The sequence below is a fragment of the Plectropomus leopardus genome, chromosome 9 (genome assembly GCF_026936395.1).
Source record: "Plectropomus leopardus strain MGB_pleo_1.0 chromosome 9, ASM2693639v1, whole genome shotgun sequence".
NCBI classification, from domain to species: domain Eukaryota; kingdom Metazoa; phylum Chordata; class Actinopteri; order Perciformes; family Serranidae; genus Plectropomus; species Plectropomus leopardus.
Window position 1 is genome coordinate 28,705,634 of NC_142184.1, and position 19,388 is coordinate 28,725,021.

At 40.9% G+C, this 19,388-nt stretch overlaps 1 protein-coding gene across 1 annotated transcript in view; it reads left to right on the forward strand.

The window, feature by feature from the left end:
- epha2b (eph receptor A2 b) overlaps positions 1-8,753 on the forward strand; it is a 28,685-nt gene extending 19,932 nt beyond the window's left edge. The window contains exons 10-17 of the mRNA XM_042491153.2: positions 637-762; positions 1,471-1,656; positions 1,758-1,819; positions 2,750-2,959; positions 3,074-3,223; positions 3,396-3,589; positions 5,052-5,207; positions 6,682-8,753. Coding sequence (XP_042347087.1) covers positions 637-762; positions 1,471-1,656; positions 1,758-1,819; positions 2,750-2,959; positions 3,074-3,223; positions 3,396-3,589; positions 5,052-5,207; positions 6,682-6,790 — 1,193 coding nt within the window. The 3' untranslated portion in view covers positions 6,791-8,753. The remainder of the gene's footprint in view (positions 1-636; positions 763-1,470; positions 1,657-1,757; positions 1,820-2,749; positions 2,960-3,073; positions 3,224-3,395; positions 3,590-5,051; positions 5,208-6,681) is intronic.
- Positions 8,754-19,388: the final 10,635 nt, after the last annotated feature.

The window sequence follows — 19,388 nt, forward strand, 5'->3', positions numbered from 1 at the left end:
TGTTTTTCCATCACCAAAATTTAGGAGCATTATATAGCCCCCTTCCTGAGAAGCTACCATGATATTGTTGATACCACTGGATTCTAAGTCTTCTAGTTTCATATGATACCAGTATCATCACTCTAGCTTTAAAACTCAGCCCGGTACGGCCTCTTAGATATTGAAAAGTGATTAACGCGATTAAAAAAAAAGGCATTATATAGAGAACACCAGTTATGAGTCCTAAAACCTGTAAATCCAACTCCAGTTCCCTCTTCTCAAAGTCATTTTTTTCTTTTGAATGAGTTTTTGGCTAGAAGACTTAAATAAGGTCTGCGGTTAACACTAGAGAGATTTTCATGTTTTGTTCTACGACATAAAATATGCCAATAAATACCCCACTTAACATTGAACAATAAAAAAAGCAAGTGTCATAAATGTTTGTTCGCCACAGAGCCCTTTTTATTTTGTAATCCAAAATCCAGTGGAAAAATCCCATGGGTTTTTTTTTACAAGAGAAGAGGGTGACATTATTTTCAGGGTTGACCAACAGAAAAACGTCATCTCTGGGGCACTCTATACGGACCTCCATCACCTCATGATTAACGTTTTAACGCTAATAGCCCTAATTTATTAACTTACTTTTGTTTCTCACAGAGCAATTGAAGCCTTTGAAGACCTATGTGGACCCACACACATACGAGGACCCCAACATAGCCGTCCTGAAGTTTGCCACTGAAATCCACCCCAGCCACATTACCAAACAGAAAGTCATTGGGGCTGGTGAGTGACAACCCTGCCGAGACAATCTGCTGTTGGGCTTAACTCGGAGATGTTGAAAGATTTTTCCAATCCCCAAATTCGATGTTTATATTGTGCATTTTCCACAGCTTAGCAGGCTGACTGACAGTGGTTACTTTAGTGAGATTAACATCTATCTGGCTGAGTTCTCACACAACAAGTTGAGACATTTGTTGTGAGGCAACTCTTGGCTGTGGGATCTATGTGTTTTGGCTCGAGTTGACATGAACAGTTACACAAAGAAAGTGTTGCAGAGACAGTATTTTGGAAGCATATCAGAGCACCTTTCAGGGCCCTGCCCAGATCTTTCACTTGGGATAGGTTTATTCAAGTGCGATCACCTTTACCCTTTGAACCAACAGTCTTTTTTGAACATACACCCCCTCCCAAGTTCCCACGACCATGCCATCCCCCCTTTTCTCCTCATGTGGCAGCTGATTCCCATACCTCCACACCACAGGCCATCCACCAATTATACAACATATAGTACCAGGCTCTCTTTCAACACCCAGCAAGAACACACCTCTGTGAAAGCGCCGCAGGCAAAACAGCCGCAGAGACTTTCTTATTTTCACTCTGTTGCACAGCAAACCCCTGCAGCGTGAAACCCGAGAAGACATATCAATCGCACTTTCACCTGATATCGCTTTTATAAATCAATCATTCTGTTGATGTTTTTTTTTTCTGCAGGGGAGTTTGGGGAGGTGTACCGTGGCATTCTGAAGGTGCCTGGGAGGAAAGAAGTGGCGGTGGCAATTAAGACGTTGAAGCCTGGTTACACTGAGAAGCAGAGGCAGGACTTTCTAAGTGAGGCCTCCATCATGGGCCAGTTCTCCCACCAGAACATCATTCGCTTGGAGGGAGTGGTCACCAAATGTAAGGATTTCTGTGAGTTTTGTGACATGATTTTTAAAAATGTTCTCACAGTTTTTGATGTTCTGAGCCCGAGACACAATTTTTCTTTTTTGTGTGTGCAGTCAAACACGCCATGATCGTGACTGAATACATGGAGAATGGAGCACTGGACAGGTACCTTAAGGTAAGTCATTACAATTTTTTATACCATTCTTGATGAATTTTTTTTTTGCCATAGTGACAATACACAGTTGGTTGTATGTTTAAATCTAGTTCAGAGCCATGATCTGTTTTGTCATTTACTGTTCAGGGTTGGAAATTAGCACCTGCCAGTGGCTGAATGAATGGTTAATCTTGCTGGTGGCAGGTGAATGTGAAAACATGGGAAGAGGAAGATGAGCAACTTAACAAGAAATGGCCCAAAAATTAGCAAGAAATTAGAAAAAAAGTTACAAAAAAATACTGTAATATGAGACATAAAAAATAAAGAAACAAGAAAGTATTAAAAACATGCCTTTTTGCAACACAATTTGAAATATATAATTAAGAGAATTATAAATATAGTTTCCTGGACATCTTTCCCCAGTTTGCAGGACATTTCTTGCTAAGTTGCTCATTATGTTTTTTTTCACCCATGGCTTTGAAAAAAAAAAAATCAATATTCTTAGGTTTCAGAGATTTAAATGCTAGTGAGTTATCTGAATGCATCACAAGAAAACTAATGTTGATCCAGGTGTGATAGCGTAACTTAATAGCCACAGCAGCGGGTAAGACAAGGGAACATTTAAGAAACGATTGAATTGTTCAGTGAAAAAGTCAGCTCAATTGTTAGGCACCCTACATAAATAGTGCTGTTATGTACTATGCAGCTGCTGTCAGGTTAAAATTAGCTATGTCTCGTCCTACATCTTCTCAACTAATCCGAGTAATCATGTAATACTTGTGTTTTTTGACAAAACGCAAACCAACCAGGAAAATATATCACTGCCAACTGTGTTGGTGTGTGTTATTGATTGTCTGATCTGGAATAGAACAATTAAGTCTGTACAGTCATGTCTTTTTTTTGTTATGGTCACAACATTGGAACAAATATGTGCTCTTTTTCTCCCATTAGGACCATGATGGCGAGTTTCCCTCCTTCCAGCTGGTGGGCATGCTGCGCGGCATAGCTGCAGGCATGAAGTACCTCTCTGACATGAGCTACGTCCACCGTGACCTAGCTGCCCGCAACATCCTCGTCAACAACACCCTTGAGTGTAAAGTGTCAGACTTCGGACTGTCCAGGGTGCTGGAGGATGATCCTGAGGGAACATATACCACAAGCGTAAGTAGATATGGGACATCCTGTGAGCTTTAAGCAAAAAAGATGCGCCTTGGTCATGTCGCTTGAGTCCTTTTTCCTGTTTCTCTGTCTCTAACTTGAATCTTTTTTTAACAGGGAGGTAAGATCCCCATTCGCTGGACGGCTCCAGAGGCAATAGCATACAGGAAGTTCACCTCAGCTAGTGATGTGTGGAGTTTTGGCATCGTCATGTGGGAGGTCATGGCCTTTGGCGAAAGGCCTTACTGGGACATGAGTAACCACGAGGTATGTTTCAGTGTTTCTAGTAGTAATTTCTGTTTACAGACTTTTTCTCAGAGCTTTTTCTGTCAAAGCCACATTCTTCCATTCAAAGCTATTTTTAGAAATGTGAACACAGATTTGAGGAAACCTACCAGTGAAAGAAGATCTAATCAGTCACTTGAAAACCTTTTCACAGGTGATGAAGGCCATCAATGAGGCTTTTAGGCTGCCGGCGCCAATGGACTGTCCCTCGGCTGTTTACCAGCTGATGCTGCAGTGCTGGCTCCAGGATCGCTCAAAGAGGCCGCGCTTCGGAGACATTGTCAACCTGTTGGACAAGCTGCTGCGAAGCCCAGACTCCCTGAAGACCATCGCAGACTTTGACCCGCGGTAAGGTTTATTTACATACCAGACTAAGTGCTTCAAATAAATACTTTGTAGTGCTGACCCTTCAGTAGCTGCCACTATCAGCAATCAGTTCTTGGACACAGCTTTGTTAACAAAACTTTTGCAACACTTCTTATATTAATGTAATTTCGAGTTTCTGTCTTTCTTTTGGTTAGTTCTGGTATTTACTTAATGGGATACTTAACCGAATTGGAACCAGCTTTTTATCAGGACAACATGGGTAGTACGTCTCTCTCTCAAACTCGTACCAACCAGTAAAACAAAGCAGTGCTGATCAAATATAAACCAAGATTCTTTTACTGCTTTGCTTATTTTTTTGCTTGAAATGTTTTTGGAAGTTTGTCTAACTGTAATCCAAGATTGTTTCTTACCTTCCTGCCGCCATATTGTGTCATTTGTTAAAATGGACAAGCTTGCATTACATCACCCACCAGTGGAAGTGTTTATTGGTCCTGTGTGGCACAGTGCACTCTGGTAGTTGTAGGTTTTCTACCTTATGAGCAAAAGCAAATCCCACAGCCCTTTTTTTGTTTTCTGTAGTTATATAGCACCAATTTCAAAAGTATTTGTGTCTTTCTGCTGCACAGACAGCCTAGTTTTATGAAAAGACTATCTTTCCAGCAGTGAAATACTTCTGTAAGTGGCATAAAACCCTGATAATGAGCACCCAAAATTATGTGGTCTCCTTATGAAGCGGAACCTTTCTCAACTTTAGAAAGAGCTCTGTAAGCCTGAAAAGAAACAACTGTATTTTTAAATTGTGGTCAGCATTTAATTATTGGGCTTCTGTATTGACAGGAATTGGTTTAAGCTATGTAAGAACACTATTAACAACTCTGACAGGAAATAAAAAAAACTTGTCATTTTATGACAGCTTTGGGTATGGCATGCAGGCTGGAATCAGACCAGGGACATTGCGGTAATCTGGTCTCTTCCACACCCCGGCGTTGGTCTCCCCTGACTTAAAACTTGACTTGTCTCAACAGCCTTGAGACTGCTACAAAATACTTAAAAGCAGCAGCTCCCCATTTATGTCAGCTGAAAAATGGGCCTAGTGTTTAGGGTAGTTTGTGGAAGAAAGGGAATAGCTTTAAGATGTTCTACTTAAAGCATTAAAAGGACATACTGATACCTTGCCTGCCAGGCTAATGAAAGAAATGTGTGTACACACTCCTGGCAGGGAATTACTAAAGCTTTGTTGTATGCGATTGTGTGCATGAATGCATATTTTTGCTTTTGTGAGGGAGCATTAAAGCCAGAAACGGTGAGAAAGGACAAAAGGCTGTCGCGTTCATATCTTAACCGGCTCTTGCCCCGACTGCTCCGACTGGTTTTTATCACCAACTGGTTTCCTGCGCTGTAATTACAGTCCTCAGTCATACACCTTTGTTGTGGGAAAGCCTGTTGATTATTATCATTTGGATCTACTTTTCTTTGCTTGCAGCGTATCCATCCGACTCCCAAGCACCAGCGGCTCAGACGGGTCCCCGTTTAGGTCGGTGTCTGAGTGGCTGGAGTCCATCAAGATGAGTCAGTACAGTGAGAACTTCACCTGCGCCGGCGTGGTCACCATGGACCAGGTTCTGCAGATGAAGAATGAGTGAGTGGGACTTCAGATTTCAGATTTGGTGGCGCCACATAATAAGTTTTGATATATTTATTTTATGTACTTGTTGAGTATGTTTTTGGCCCAGAAGGGGGACATTTTGTTGTCAAATTATGCCATGAATTGTAACCAACATGTTGCTCAAAGATATTTTCCATCCCATGAGTAATTCTGTTATGGACTTCCCTCCTTGTATTTTGTGCATTTGTTTTTACTAAAAAATGTTTTAACAGCCAGCTGAATAGTTTGCACACAATATAATCTCCAACCTCAGTTACAACTTGAGAAATGTTTTAGATGGAAAAAGTAATGGAGAGAAGGCGAAGGACTGGGCTCATTTGTGGTAGGCTGGTGGTGGTGGCTTGTGGTCGCAGCAGGCCTTATTCTTCTTTCCTCTCTCCATTCGCCCCCCCACCCCAGACACACAGACACAGACACAGACACACACACACACACACACACTGCCCTGGGCAGCACTTTTGCGAGAGCCCTGAAAACCACCAGTTTTGCCTGTGTAGGGCAAAGGCCTTTGTGGCTTCTTCAACATTAAAGGAGGCGAGGAAGAGGAGAGAATAGCCTGTGGAGCAGGAGCAGAGAGAGGGGGATTAAGGAACTGAAATAGATGGATGAGATTTGAAGCCCCGTCGTCGGTACATACATTTGTACTTCTAGAAAGATTGAAGAGGTGCGCTCAGATTGTCCCCCCTGAACCTTTCACGAGGTACTTTAAGGAAATTGGATCTTCTCAGATGTGCAGGAGCACAAAGGGGGCAATTTCATGAAATAGACTCAACCTTTTGGGGAAAAAAAGGCAGAGTGAAGTACATTATATAAAGTTGTTTTGGGGCAATAATGAGGGCCAGAGCTTTTCCTAACCGCATGACCAGCCACTTGGAACCCCCCCCTTTCCTCTGCCATGGTATCTCGGTCTGATTTGGGAAGATGGGCAGACTGTAAAGCAGACGACAAACTCTTTTGAAGTATTTGTCATACAGAATGGTGTGATTTCATGGCCCCATGTTTCCATCGCAGGGCATCTGGTAGCACTCTCGGGAAACCAGCAGTTATTTACGACCCACCCTCTGCTTGCCAGACAAGTGATTCATGGTCAACGGGGAGAATCCTCGTTAAGTAATTAAGGCTGTAATTAAGGCTTTGACTTTGGGCTGCTGTGTTTCAGAGCGTTTGCAGGTTTGCATCATGTGAAGAGCGAAACCCCCAGTTATTATCCTTTAATGTCGAAGATAAATTGAAACCTCGGCAGATTACTAACTTGGAACACACCCCACCTTGCTGTACTGGTTCGGCTACAGAGCTGAATTGAGTCGTGGCATTTGAACACGTTGGATGAGTCAGTGATTACTACAAGGCTTGAGAGACAGGAAGGATGTGCATGAAAAGTGTTGGAATGAGTCCAGAGTTTAAATCCAGCTCTACTCATACTCTGTCATGTCTCTTTGTCTTACAGGGATATTAAGAACATCGGGGTGAGGCTGCCTGGCCATTTGAAAAGAATCGCCTACAGCATCTTGGGTTTAAAGGACCAGACCAGCACCCTGAGCGTCTTTGCAGTGTGATCCAGACAACGAAGGGAATTTAAATTTGGGCACTGAAGCAGGCGGCCCTTTGGACTCTAATCTGAGCTAGAGCGAAACTGCAGGGACGGCCTCAGAATGGCAGGACCAAGAAACTGCGCCAACAATTGGGGCCGACTGAATCGGACTGACTTACTGTACATTTTTTAATTTCTTCATCTTATCCGCACGGGAATCAAGCAAATATACGACAATAGATGTATCAAGTAGACTCTGTATATTTAGATATCTATTTTTATTATCCATGCTTTCTGTACAGTTACAATTTATTTTTCCCCCTTCATTTCGCATTCCTGCTTCATGAAAATCAAGCCAGTTCCGGGAACGGCTTTACAAAAATTGCACCCTGAGCTTGTTGCATCCAGTATCAAACAAACAAGGGGAGCGCAGTAAGTGTGATTGCGTGGGCCTGATGTCACAGCGTCTCCCTGTAATTGGCACTTTGGTCCACTTCCTGTCTGACCGATGAGGATGGAACGTTGTCGCGAGGGCTGAAATGAGCTTGAGCTGGCCCAGAGTTAAAGAGACGGTGTTGCTTAGGTGTATAAACACAGACGGACCTGGTGTTGTTACTGGCCTTCTGCTGGCTCCAGGAATTAAGCTATAATCATATAAGCGATGTTATATGAAAGAGAGAGGATATATATGAGGTACTCTTTGTGTATAGATTACCAAAAACATTGGGATTCAAATTTTTTATGTCGCACTTAGATCAAGAATCTCATTGTCTTGGTATGGTTCAGAAATGGCAAGAAAAGAGCGATTACACACAAAATCTTGAATAAAAATGAAATGTATCGAAGCACAGGCGTAGACTCAGGGGGGATGCAGGGGGCACGTGCCCCTCAATATTTAATGGGGGTAAAAAATTAAAGTAAGATATTTCCATTATAAACTGATGCAGAGTGGTGCATAAACAATCAGCAGAATGCAGGAAATTAAATGTTTGACCCTTCAAATTTTCTGGCAAGGACCCCCAAAACCCGCAATTTTCTTTCTGTCCCCCCAAATGTTAAAACAAAACCTACGCACTATCGAACTGATGAATAGTGTGAATGAAAGCAATTAGAAAGCAATCTATCTGTTTTTTTTAGCATGCCAGTAATGAAGAGGCAAAGGGTGAAGTTTGCCTAAAATGCAAAAGCCCGGGAGGAAAAAAAAGAGTTAATGATGATGATGTGGTTGAAATGATTTCATACTTAATAATAGTTTGGTTTGCAATTTCAATGTCTCATTTAGTTTATTAGAGGCTATACCATTATCCATTCATATTTTTGTTGGTTTGAGTAACATGTTGAGGGGATGAAACTATATGCTTTATCGATTAAGCAGCTCGTCCCAGACATTCAAAGACATTTGAAAGTGCCTGTTTTTAGAAAATTAGCCGGAGTTTGCTTCTGTGTGTTTGAACGAAGCAGCTCTCCAGTGTAGTGGGAAGTGTAAAGCGGACAGTTTCCCCAGTGCTCTTAATTGATGACTGCAAATCATTGTGTTACTGATGTACACCTTCCTTTACTTGAATTTTTACTGTTTTTTTATTACTCTGGTTTACTGGTTGCAATTACATTTTGTACAATTTTTGTATGATTTCTCTATATTACCAAATTGATTATTTTTCTAAGTTCCCATCACTTTCCAAAGCAATGTCTTCTACCTTGGCTGCCTTTCCAAACATTTTGAGAGTTCCTTCAACAAAAAAAAACAAACTCCTTTCTTTTGCCTGTTGTTTTATACTGTATTTAATAGCCTATTTATTTTTTACTTTTATTTATTTATGCTGATAAACATTGAGCTGGGATTATAATTGAAGGTTGTGCTCTCATTCTCAATAATAATAATAATAATAAAAAAAGCTCTAATGTCCTTTTTTTAAATTTCTGAATTATTTCTGTGATCTTGAGATTGCATTTGTGGAGCAATAAAGTCCTAAATTGAATTTGGCAAACGCCTGCTGTATGATTAATGCAAAACAGAGCAGAGGAATGCTCTATTTGTTTTAAACAGTGCCAGGATGTTTATACTTCCACCTGGATATCCTTATAATGCTGCTGGATGGTTTTAATTCCAGAGTTGGTTGGCTGTAATAAGCATGTGAGCGCTTCATTATCAACAGAGGGGAAACTGCGGTCCAGGAGTGGGGAATGTAACTAAGTACAGCTACTTAAGAATTGTGCTTTGGTACAGATTCAAGGTATTTGTACTTTTCTTGAGTGTTTCCATGTCATGCAACTTTATACTTCTACACCACATCTCAGGGGGTAATTTAATAACTATTCTGATAAAAGAAGGATGAAGTGTTCCTTTACACAATGAGAAAATTCTCCCCCTAAAGCCAAATAATCTCTTTAAATACCCTCTGCGATCAGCTGGAAAATGCAGCGTCACAAAGTTGAAAACAGGGTTGTTTTTCTGATACAATGAAAAGTTGACTTTTTAGAAATTCATGGTTCTCACAGGTCAGTGGCACTTCAAACATATGATGATCTCACATAGTGAGATGCACTGCTGTAGATAATTCTACCTGGCAGTATATAGAAGAGATAAGATTAGCACAGCCTTAAACATCTACAGCAGTAAATTATAACATACACACTAATGCTGCAGTAATATTAATCCAAAAACTTTATATGTACTGTAGTAGAACACTAACAGGGAACATTTTACTGCACAATAAATACTTTTACTTTGGGACTTTCAGTAAATTTTGCTCAGAAAACTTAGATACTTTTAATTATGTAAGATTGTGAAGGCAGGACTTTTACTTTTACTAGAGTATTTTCACAGTGAATATCACATCGGTGATGTTTTTTAGTTCTTTGTTTTTGCCTGTGTTTTTCCTGTCATCTGTGTTTTCCCCTCCCCTTGTTGCTTTTCTCGATATGTGTGTGTGTGTGTGTGTGTATGTGTGTGTGTGTAGGCGTGGCCACCTTTTCCCGCTGGACCCAGAGGAGCACACCTGTCCTTCATCTCACTGCAATCAAGGCAGCTTCATATATCCGGTCTCCCCAGTACTCCAGTGCCAGATTGTTCTGCCCAGTTGTGAAGTCACTGGCCACAGCTCTCAGTTTTCTCAGTCTTTAGTGTTTTTGCCTTTTGGGACTTTTTTCCTGTGGAGTCATCATTGCTTCTCCAGATTGCTCCCCATGTGCTCCCTGCTGCTCATTCCTGGATTCAAGACCCCTGTTTTCCCTCCGAGCCGTTTGTGTCCGTGCCACCTCATGGCTTTGTTCGTGTGATAAATAAACTGTTTAAAGTGCCTCAACTTTGGCTTTCGGCTTCTTTGGTTCCAGCTAAAACTCAGACCTTAACACTGATATTCACTGATATTCAGGCTTAAACACAGACACACATGCACATGTCTACTGAGGTCACTTTTATTTTTTTAATTTTTAAATTTGGCATTTATTTGTTAAAACAACTTTGTCAGATGTTGTCGCCTCATTGTCTGTGATTTTATCTTTTTTTTTTAGCTCATTTTTCACACACACACACACACACACACACACAGACACACACACACTGTACAAAACACACAGAATCTCCCTGTCAGCAGTTACATTTTTTAGATTTATATTCTCTAATCAACAAGATATTAAAGCATGACATGAAAGTAAACTTCAAATAACAGATGTTTGTATTTAATAAACAGAGACTGTGGCCTGTCTTGGGAAATGACCTGCTGTCTGACATCACAACTTCTTCTCCCATGAACTCCGCTGCTGCGTTACAGTCAAAGTTGGATTTAATGAAGAATGGACCCCCAAATCACTAAATCCACCCCTGATAAGAAGGAGAGCAGCAGAGAGCAGCTGGATGAGGTCTGTCACTGCTGCTCTCAGTCTGCTCTGATGGATCTGTCGATCAGCTGTGTGATCAGCCAGCTGTGGTGTTTCTTTGTCAATCTTTGAAAATAGTAAAATTAATCTCTGGGCTCATTTACTTTGGCTCAGACAGGAATATGTGGCACGAGCTGCGCTCTAGTATCCAAATGCGCGCACGCACCTGGCGCACAGTCTGTATTCAGGCACCTTTCATAAAAACAAAACAAAAAGTATTTTTGTGCATTTTCGGTATTTATTCTCTAACCAGCTGCCGTTGGATGCTCCGTCAGATTCGCCTCCTTCGTACATTGGGGCGGACTTGACCCCCGGTCCTAAATCGGGAGAAATACAGGAGAGATGGGACACCGGGAGGACACCGGGAGAGGGCAGGGGAAACGGAGGTGTCCCGGGAAAATCGTGAGGTTTGGCAAGTTTGCTTGTAGCTCCTGAGGGGAAATACACGGTGTACTTTGCCGTCCTACGCAAACCCCTCTAACGTTCAGGCCTGGCGGGGGTCTCTAGTCTCGTTAACATTGTAGGGAAACACTGCAGATTTGCAGCGGGTCGCTGTCCTGTCATACCGCACACAGCAGGAAAATGTCTCCGCTGATGTGGACTGCTTTTTACCGGACGTTTGTGGGCTCACGGTCTCGTGAATCTCAGAGTAAGACACATTGGTGCCCTAATGCAGATCTAATGCAGCAAAATCGAAACTGATTTTTATTTTTAAAAATGAACCACACGCCCTGAACCACAAATTCAAATTTATCGATAAAATCGATTTATCACCCAGCCCAAATAGAAACATACTTTTTCATCCTCACTGGACTATTCCTGAAATCAGTAATATTCTGGGGGGAAAACCAGTTGACATCCACTGCTTTACAATACTCCGGAATCCAACAGAAATATCCCACATGCTATGCTAATGCCTGCGCTGGTCAACAGAAAAATGTCATCCATCCATATTTTGTCCTAAATATGTGTTGTTTAAAAAAAATCTTAAAAGCAGCCTCTGTGAAATAGGTTATGCAATCAATCCCAACCACGGATAGATTTGTTTTGTAGATATTTGTGAAATATCATCTTGAATCCACCATAAACCAGTGTTGCTAAGTAATGTTTCATTTTGTGAAGCTAGCTTATTAGCATTAGCTAATTACCAAATAAATTAAGTGTTGAAGTGTAAAATTTCATTCTGAGAATGAGCCCCATTCGCCATTAGTACTTACAATCCCATATTACCAGTGACGCTAACGGTCTGTATCCGTGATCACCACTATCATATCTCCTGAAACCCAGTTGTAACGCCAACCGAATATCCCAGCAGGTATGTGTTGAAACACGTGACCAAGCTGATGTCAACCACGGCACTCCCTGCCCTGTCAATCAGGGCACAGTCGGCCTAAGTCTGGGGAGAAACCTCCAAGCGGCCGTGAGGAGCTTTGTCTTCAACGAGCAGCTCAGAGAGCACATTCTTTGAATGTCCAAATAGATAAAGATAATCGCGGAGTATTTATATCATACGTTTATAAATGTATCCACGGTCATGTTGTCACCAAATTTTTAAAATTGCCCCTCGTTACGTTAATCGCTAAAAAAAATCGTTAATGGGTACGCTAGTTTGCGCGTTAAAAAAAAGATCGTCTCTTGTTTGTGAATTGGGCAACTAATTATTGAATTAAAACATTAAAAAACCGCAAGGGATCATGGGGAATTTAAAGTCACAATACGGAAGTAATGGACACCACAAACGTTCTGTTTATTTAAACGGTTATAACCGGAATTACTATCACTTCCGGATTTACGGGTTATTTCTGCCCGTGATAAAAACTGTCTGAGTGCATTAGTTTGATTACATTAAAGGTAAGGAAATTACAAATCAATATTTATTGTTGTTTTTATTTTTAACTAAAAGAGGTGACATGCTAAAGAGAAACAGGAAGGAATAAAGCATCTTATTTTTGAAAACACCCACTTAATCCCCAAACAAGGAAGCATGATAGGCTACCAAATAATAGTTCATGGTCTTCACTGCAAAAAAATAATGCATTTTATGTTTTTTTTTATTTTTATTTAGAGGAAATAACTAGACTATATCATTGACTTTCTTACATGAATATGTTTTACCCATTTGCTGAATTATATCTAAATGCACCAAACTGATGATGTACCCTGTTTTATTTTGTTTTTCTTTATAAGACAGCGAAAACAGCCTGTCTTCAAAGACAAAACACCATTTTTTTATTCATTAGGAATGATAGACTCATCTGGGTCAAGAGAGATGATGGCATGCTTCTTTCTCCCAGCATGCCATTGTAGTTCCCATTCAACTGTTTTCTGAGTAATGATTTAAAATTCAAAAAGGAAAAGAAAAGACACAGGACAAGAACTAACACCTAATTAAGTGTGACAATATTAACAACATTACAAGCTAGCCTATTCTTCTCACAGCAGTTGTAAAAAAAACCCCTGATTTTTTTAAAAAAAGAAATCCTTACCTTATCTTTGAGGGTGGTAGGTCTAATGCTAATATATATATATATATATATATATATATATATATATATATATATATATATATATATATATATACCTCTGGCAATACAATTTAACACGCTTTTATAGAAAAACAATTTCAAAACAAACAAACAAATAAAACAAACTAAATATCTTGTGTCCTAAAACCTGGAGATGAGTTAGCTATTAGCACTCCCGTTTCCCTCATCTTGAAATCAGTGGGTTTTTTAAAAGGGTTTTTGGTTAGATGCCTGAAATAAGGTCTGTGGTGAGCAAACGCTAAACACACTTTCACATTTTGTTCTTGCAAAGGTCTAAAATATAAGTCAGTAAATAACCCACTCATGAATTTTGAATCTTTTATGTGTCATAAAAAAGGCAGGATACAGAGTGTCATCAAGACGACTGTGACTTTACAGCAGGAGTCGTCACCTACATGCGTCTAAGGGCCAGAATTTTTCTTGGCAGACACTGTGAGGGCCAGATGCTCTCGTAAAATAGAATAAAATAACATTAATATTGTATCCTAAGTAATATATTATTATTTGATATATTAATTTTCCTTCCAAATTTATGTTATTTTTTAGCCTTTGTTAGTGTTAACAGACTCATGTTACCGGTACTGCAGCAAGCCACTAGGGGGCGATAGCAATATTTTAGGCTTCATTTTTTAGGATGTCAAGCTGTCCATCACTGTCACATGCAGTGTCATAGTTTGTGGAGAACACTGGCAGGAGAAAGGCCTTCTTAATATATTTCAAGCACGAAAAATGGCACTCTCAAAGAGCCTTAGGCGGAAAGTTGATGGAGAAAACCGCAGCTTTGAGAAAATGTTATAAAAATCAGTGGGATGACCTTTCATACTGGAATTCTGACATCATTATGGCACCATGCACAAAGCCTGTTCTTAATATAATAATTTCATGCTTTTCATGTTACTCATAATCCTTGCATGACCACAAATCTATCAAAATAGATTTGTGTGATAAATGGTTTAATTTACAAGTTTTAAAACTTCAATGTCAAACAACTTCTCCATTTTTATTTTGATATGGTCATCTATACGGGTGCTGTGAAAATGAAAATGGGATAATTGCATTTTCATTTTTACCTAAATAACACATTCGTATGTGGAAAATTAAACTGGTAGACTAGGCTACCAAATATGACATTTATTCACATCATTTTCTTAAATCTTTGATAATTTGGGTTATTATAGGTCTTTTTTACAGAAGACTTTGAGTCAAAACTTCAAAAATAAGACCCAAGCTGTAATAAACCTTCCACTGGAGTATGGCATGTCTGTCAGTCTGACCCAGATCCGTAAACGTAACCGCAGAGAACGTAAATAAACCTGATGTAATGCCGACTTCTCTCAATACCTACACTTATATCTCTCTCCCAGCCCCTAAACCGGAGATCAGAGGTCAGACATTACATTTGGGAACTTCCAATGACTGACCTTGAATGGAATGCAGCATAACAGTGGGCAAGCAGGGGAGCGTGTAAATGTCAGCGTCAAATGTTGCGTTAGTGGCAAGTTTCATCAGACTGCAAGACCCAAGGATTGCCTTGGGAGCATGCCACATCACCACAACCCATTCTGGGTTCTATTCCAGCCGTGGGACCTTTGTTGTATGTCATACCCCCATCTGTCTCATTTCCAGACTACTCCGTCATCTGTTAAATAAAGGTGAGAATGCCAAAAAAAAAAGTAGAATGTTTTATGATGTAAATGTTCAAGCTAGAGGATTCAAGTCCAGACGTGCCCCGTGTTCACTTTGAGCTTCACCTTGACAGATCCACTTTACCTTATCTCACTTGCTCTGACCTTGCAGTGGCAGGGAAGTCCCTGGCGCCTCCCATTTTGAAAATTATCAGCTTTGGTTGATTGATGCTAGTGACAAAGGCGTAAATGCATTCCTCAGATAAGAGCCACACACTAGAAAGAGGAATGTCAATATTTAGGTATTGAATTAATCCGAGGGTCAACAGAGAAGTAAAGAAAAAACCCAACACAGATGGAGCATGGGAACTTGAATCTGACACTAAGTTCCTTTTGAGTCCTTGACTTACAGCTGGCTGTGTACTTTTTGCCGCTGTTAAACCAATAGGATGCCTAGAAATAGTCCTGGCTTTGTGCGGCAGCTGTAAACTGAGAAAGTCCTGCACTATTTTCCATCTCCATCTATCCTTAGTGTTTCTCCGTTTTTTTCTTTTCTTGATGGAAAAAGAGGAGCAGAGCCATACGGTTTAGCTGCTGACTGTACTGTTTGGATTTATGCAAATCCACGTCTGAGTACGTTCAAACTGACTGCTGCAGAAGTTTGGTTTATGTCCCTGTCGTCAGCTGTAATGTGATTATCCTCGCTCTGCGGGGGTTGAATGTGTGGAAGTTTGTGTCTTGTCATTAGGACTGTAAATGACAGGGATGCATGGGGAGACAGAGAAGGGGGGCTGGTGGTGAGGGGGGGTTGGGAGGGGTTAGCTGGAGATTTGAGCCATACCAGGGCTTTACTGCAGGCCACAATAGCATGTGTGGTGATTGTGTTGAAGGCTTGGCGTCCAGGGCCCGAGCCTCCCCCCGTTGACTGTTGTGTGTGGGGGCCGCGGCTTTCGCTTTCAGAGCTTCTCTCCTCCTTCTTGTGGCTTCTTAGATGTCTTTGTTCTCAGGGCGAAGGTCAATTTGAAAAGAAATAATGAAGAAGGAAAACATTACCATGGCACTCTTCATGTATGACCTCTTCCTATACCGCCGCCCTTCCAGTTTTATTTTTTTTGTTTTGTTTTATGTTCTCCTGGCAGCTCCCTGTGTCATGCGCCGATTTGAAAACCGGCAACGCTGAGGAATTTACATCCACGCTAATTTTAGCAACGGGTTCCTGACCAGAAAACACATCCTCCAATTTCTGTCTATATTGGTCTTCCTGCGTCTTTCCGCCACTGCTATTCCTCTCCCCAGCACTCCAGGGCTTTTGCAGATCATTCTGCTCCCTAAATCTCCTCCAAGCCCCTCAATTTTCCTATTTTCACTGCATTCTCAGCTAAAAGATTTTATACGTCCTGATCCAAGATTACACTCTCTGAATGCTGCCAAAGCTCCTCTGCCGGTTTAATCTGTGTAAAAACAAGCTAAGCTGCTGGAACTAAATGCTTTAATGAACTTATTTAATGAGACAGTGAGGAGCAAATAATTATTACCAGCATTTAGCATTTTCCCAAACTCTGCTGCTGAGATCTGTTTGATGTCAGTGCAAGGCGACATGAGGAAGAGTGGAGAGCAGAAACACAAGCTGCTGTTGACATAAGCCTTGTCTTTCTGCAGACTCTTTGTATATTTTAAAACTCCGCACTAATTCACTCCATATTCCTGCTAATGGCACCACTGATGTCACTCAACACATAAAAATTCTCACAGATCTGACTTTACAAGAGCCTATAAACATCTTGATGCTGCTGGTCTTAAGGTGCTACAGGAGGTTTCAGCAAGGAAAAAAAAACATCAAACTGCACCAGCAGAGACCAGCTCTAGATTATTTAGACAAAACATACCCATGATCCAATTTGATTCTTACCATATTAAAGCTAAAAGCATTCTAAAAATGTTTGTCTGAAAGGTCTGGCCCAAAACTGACTGGACCAGTCAACTGTGTTTCTTCCAAAACATTTACATGCTTACATGTTTTAATGTTTGAATAACACTTTATTTTACTCATACTGTCTGTGCATGAACACCTGTGTTCACCACCTGTCTGAAACACTCCTCTAAAGTGCTCGTCTCTTTTAAGAATAACTAAACCTCCCACTTTTGGCTTGAGTGCTTCAGTCTCAGCAATAAGCAGGACTGGGAGGAGAGCTAAGACACACCCAGTCAACCAACCGTGCTGCCTCTTGATCCACAGCACCTCCCTGCCCCCTGCACAAACATTTACTAGTTGGTTGATGAGAGAGTGGCGACGGGGCGGCAACAAGGGGCTTGGTTGGGGATGAAAGCAGGCTCCCACTACCAAGGTCAGCCAATCGCAGAATTCAATTGCAATAGCTCAGTTTCAACCTTTAGAGGGCAGTCACTATACATATTTAAAACACAACATGTAGAATTTTAATGCTTTGTAATGAAATGTCAAGAGTTCCACTTGAATCAATCAATAACACTACTTAGCACCCATATATATGACTTTTCAATCAAAAAAAAGTGGTTTGGGGAATCAGATACTCTTTAAACCCCCCTCATGCTCTGATTGGTCAGCATTTCCAGGTCTTCTGCACTGTCATTGTAGTCATGGATCGGAATGCACGGGAGTATGGGGGCACTTTCACCCCATAAAAAATGGGGCTGGGTTGTCAGAGAGCTGGAAACAAATGTACAGGAAGATACATATATAGACATAAATCTAAACACAGATAGCAGAGCTAAACAGAGATAAGCAAACATAAACATAAAGCCATTATGTCGAGGTATGTGAGTTTGAAAATACTGTTAAACAACAAACATACAATTTCTACAGTATAAAGGTCAGACTGGTGCCATATACTGTATAAACAGTAATGCAGAAGCAGTGCAAACCGTATGGCAGAGATAAGAATGTTGAAATAAAAAAGTAGGTGTAATTTAGCATTCCCTTGGACCAGCTGCTCAGTTGTGAGGTTTTCTTCATTTTTCTTTCTTATGTAAGAGCAAACTAATATCTTTGGGTTATGGACTGGTAAAAGATGTGATCTTGGGGCTTTGTGATGGACATTTTTCACATATTATAGACCAAATGATAATTGGATTAATTGAAAACATCATTGGCAGAATAATCACATGGGGAAAAAAATCATTAGTTGCAGCCCTCGAGTGAAATTCACCATCATGACCATAACTTTTGGGCAATAACGATCACTGTATTTCAACTAAAAGTTTAATTCCTTGTTTTCATGTATTTATTTTTATTTTTTTCTATCAAAGGAGCTTAAGAAGCTAATATAACAATTTAACAGCAACAAAATTCCCATGAGGAAGGAAAAAAAGCGCTGCGTCATAGTCTATTTCTCTCACTCAGCAGGATGCATCTCTCTCTGCGACTTTGGCTCTTTTTGCTGCAGAGCTACTCTTTGTCTCAGCAGCCCCCCTCTCTTAATTTCCGCCTGTCTGCATATGTTTTGGAGGCCATTAATCGTCCCCTGCACAACATGCACCCCAGCAGATAATTATGGTCATTAAACCAATTATGGAGCACATGGAGGGGAGGTTTCAGTCAGGCCCCGGGGCCTCCCACTCCTGTTCTTCTCTTACCAGGACGGCCGAGGTGGTCCACCGAAACCCTGGCAAAGCTTTGAATAAAGAAGGGAGTGAATTACTTCAGCCCAGCTCTGGATTAATGCAATTTCCTGTTGGTGTAGCCTTGAGAGACCTTGCCAACTTCGCTGCAGGCAAAGTAGCCAGAGCCATTAGCCAGAAAAAGTCCTCCCCATTTTCACATCCCTTTTTTTGCGAGACAAAGCAGCCATTTAGCTTTATGTCATCAAAATATGCTTTCCTCAAAGCTAAGAGGACTATTTTGGTGCTTCTGTGGCAAAGCACAGAAAAAGAGAAGAAGAGATCAGAAGTGGCAGGAAAGGGAGGGAAGGGTGGTCAATCTGCAGACAGTGGTTTTCAACATGCTCTGTCTATCATGTGATTCTAGAGCTAATATTATGGTTTCATTGTGCCTGACACAGAGGGAGTTCTGGCAGAGTGAGGCTCGAACACACAACTGTGATTACTTAGTTACTGAGATAAATCGAGCTGAGACTTCCAGTCACCGTCCACATGTGTAGGCAAGCCACAGAAAGTCCCTCACACTTCCTCAGAAAGTCTCACATGGTTCGTCATGTTGGAGAATGGACTGTCCTCCGTTGTCTCTGCGAGGTGTTTCCCAGCATTGTCCATGTTGTGCTTGGCTCAGTGTCTCTGCTCTCTGCAAAGAAAGCAAAAATAAAAGCCAGAGAGGAACAAGGAGCTCTTATACAAGTTTTCTCTGCTCATTCATGAATGACACGTAAAAGTGAAATGTAGCTCCTGTAAAGACTCCAGAATACATAAACACAGAAAAACATACCAAATCCTGCAGGTTGAAGATAAGATCATGACAAGCACATTATGGTCGAAACAGGTCCAGCTGACAACCAAATGTTGTGAGTTTTATTCACAGGCGTTAGTACCTTGGCAGTTAGAAACTGTAGCAGAGAAAGCAAACAAATGAAACATGAGGAAA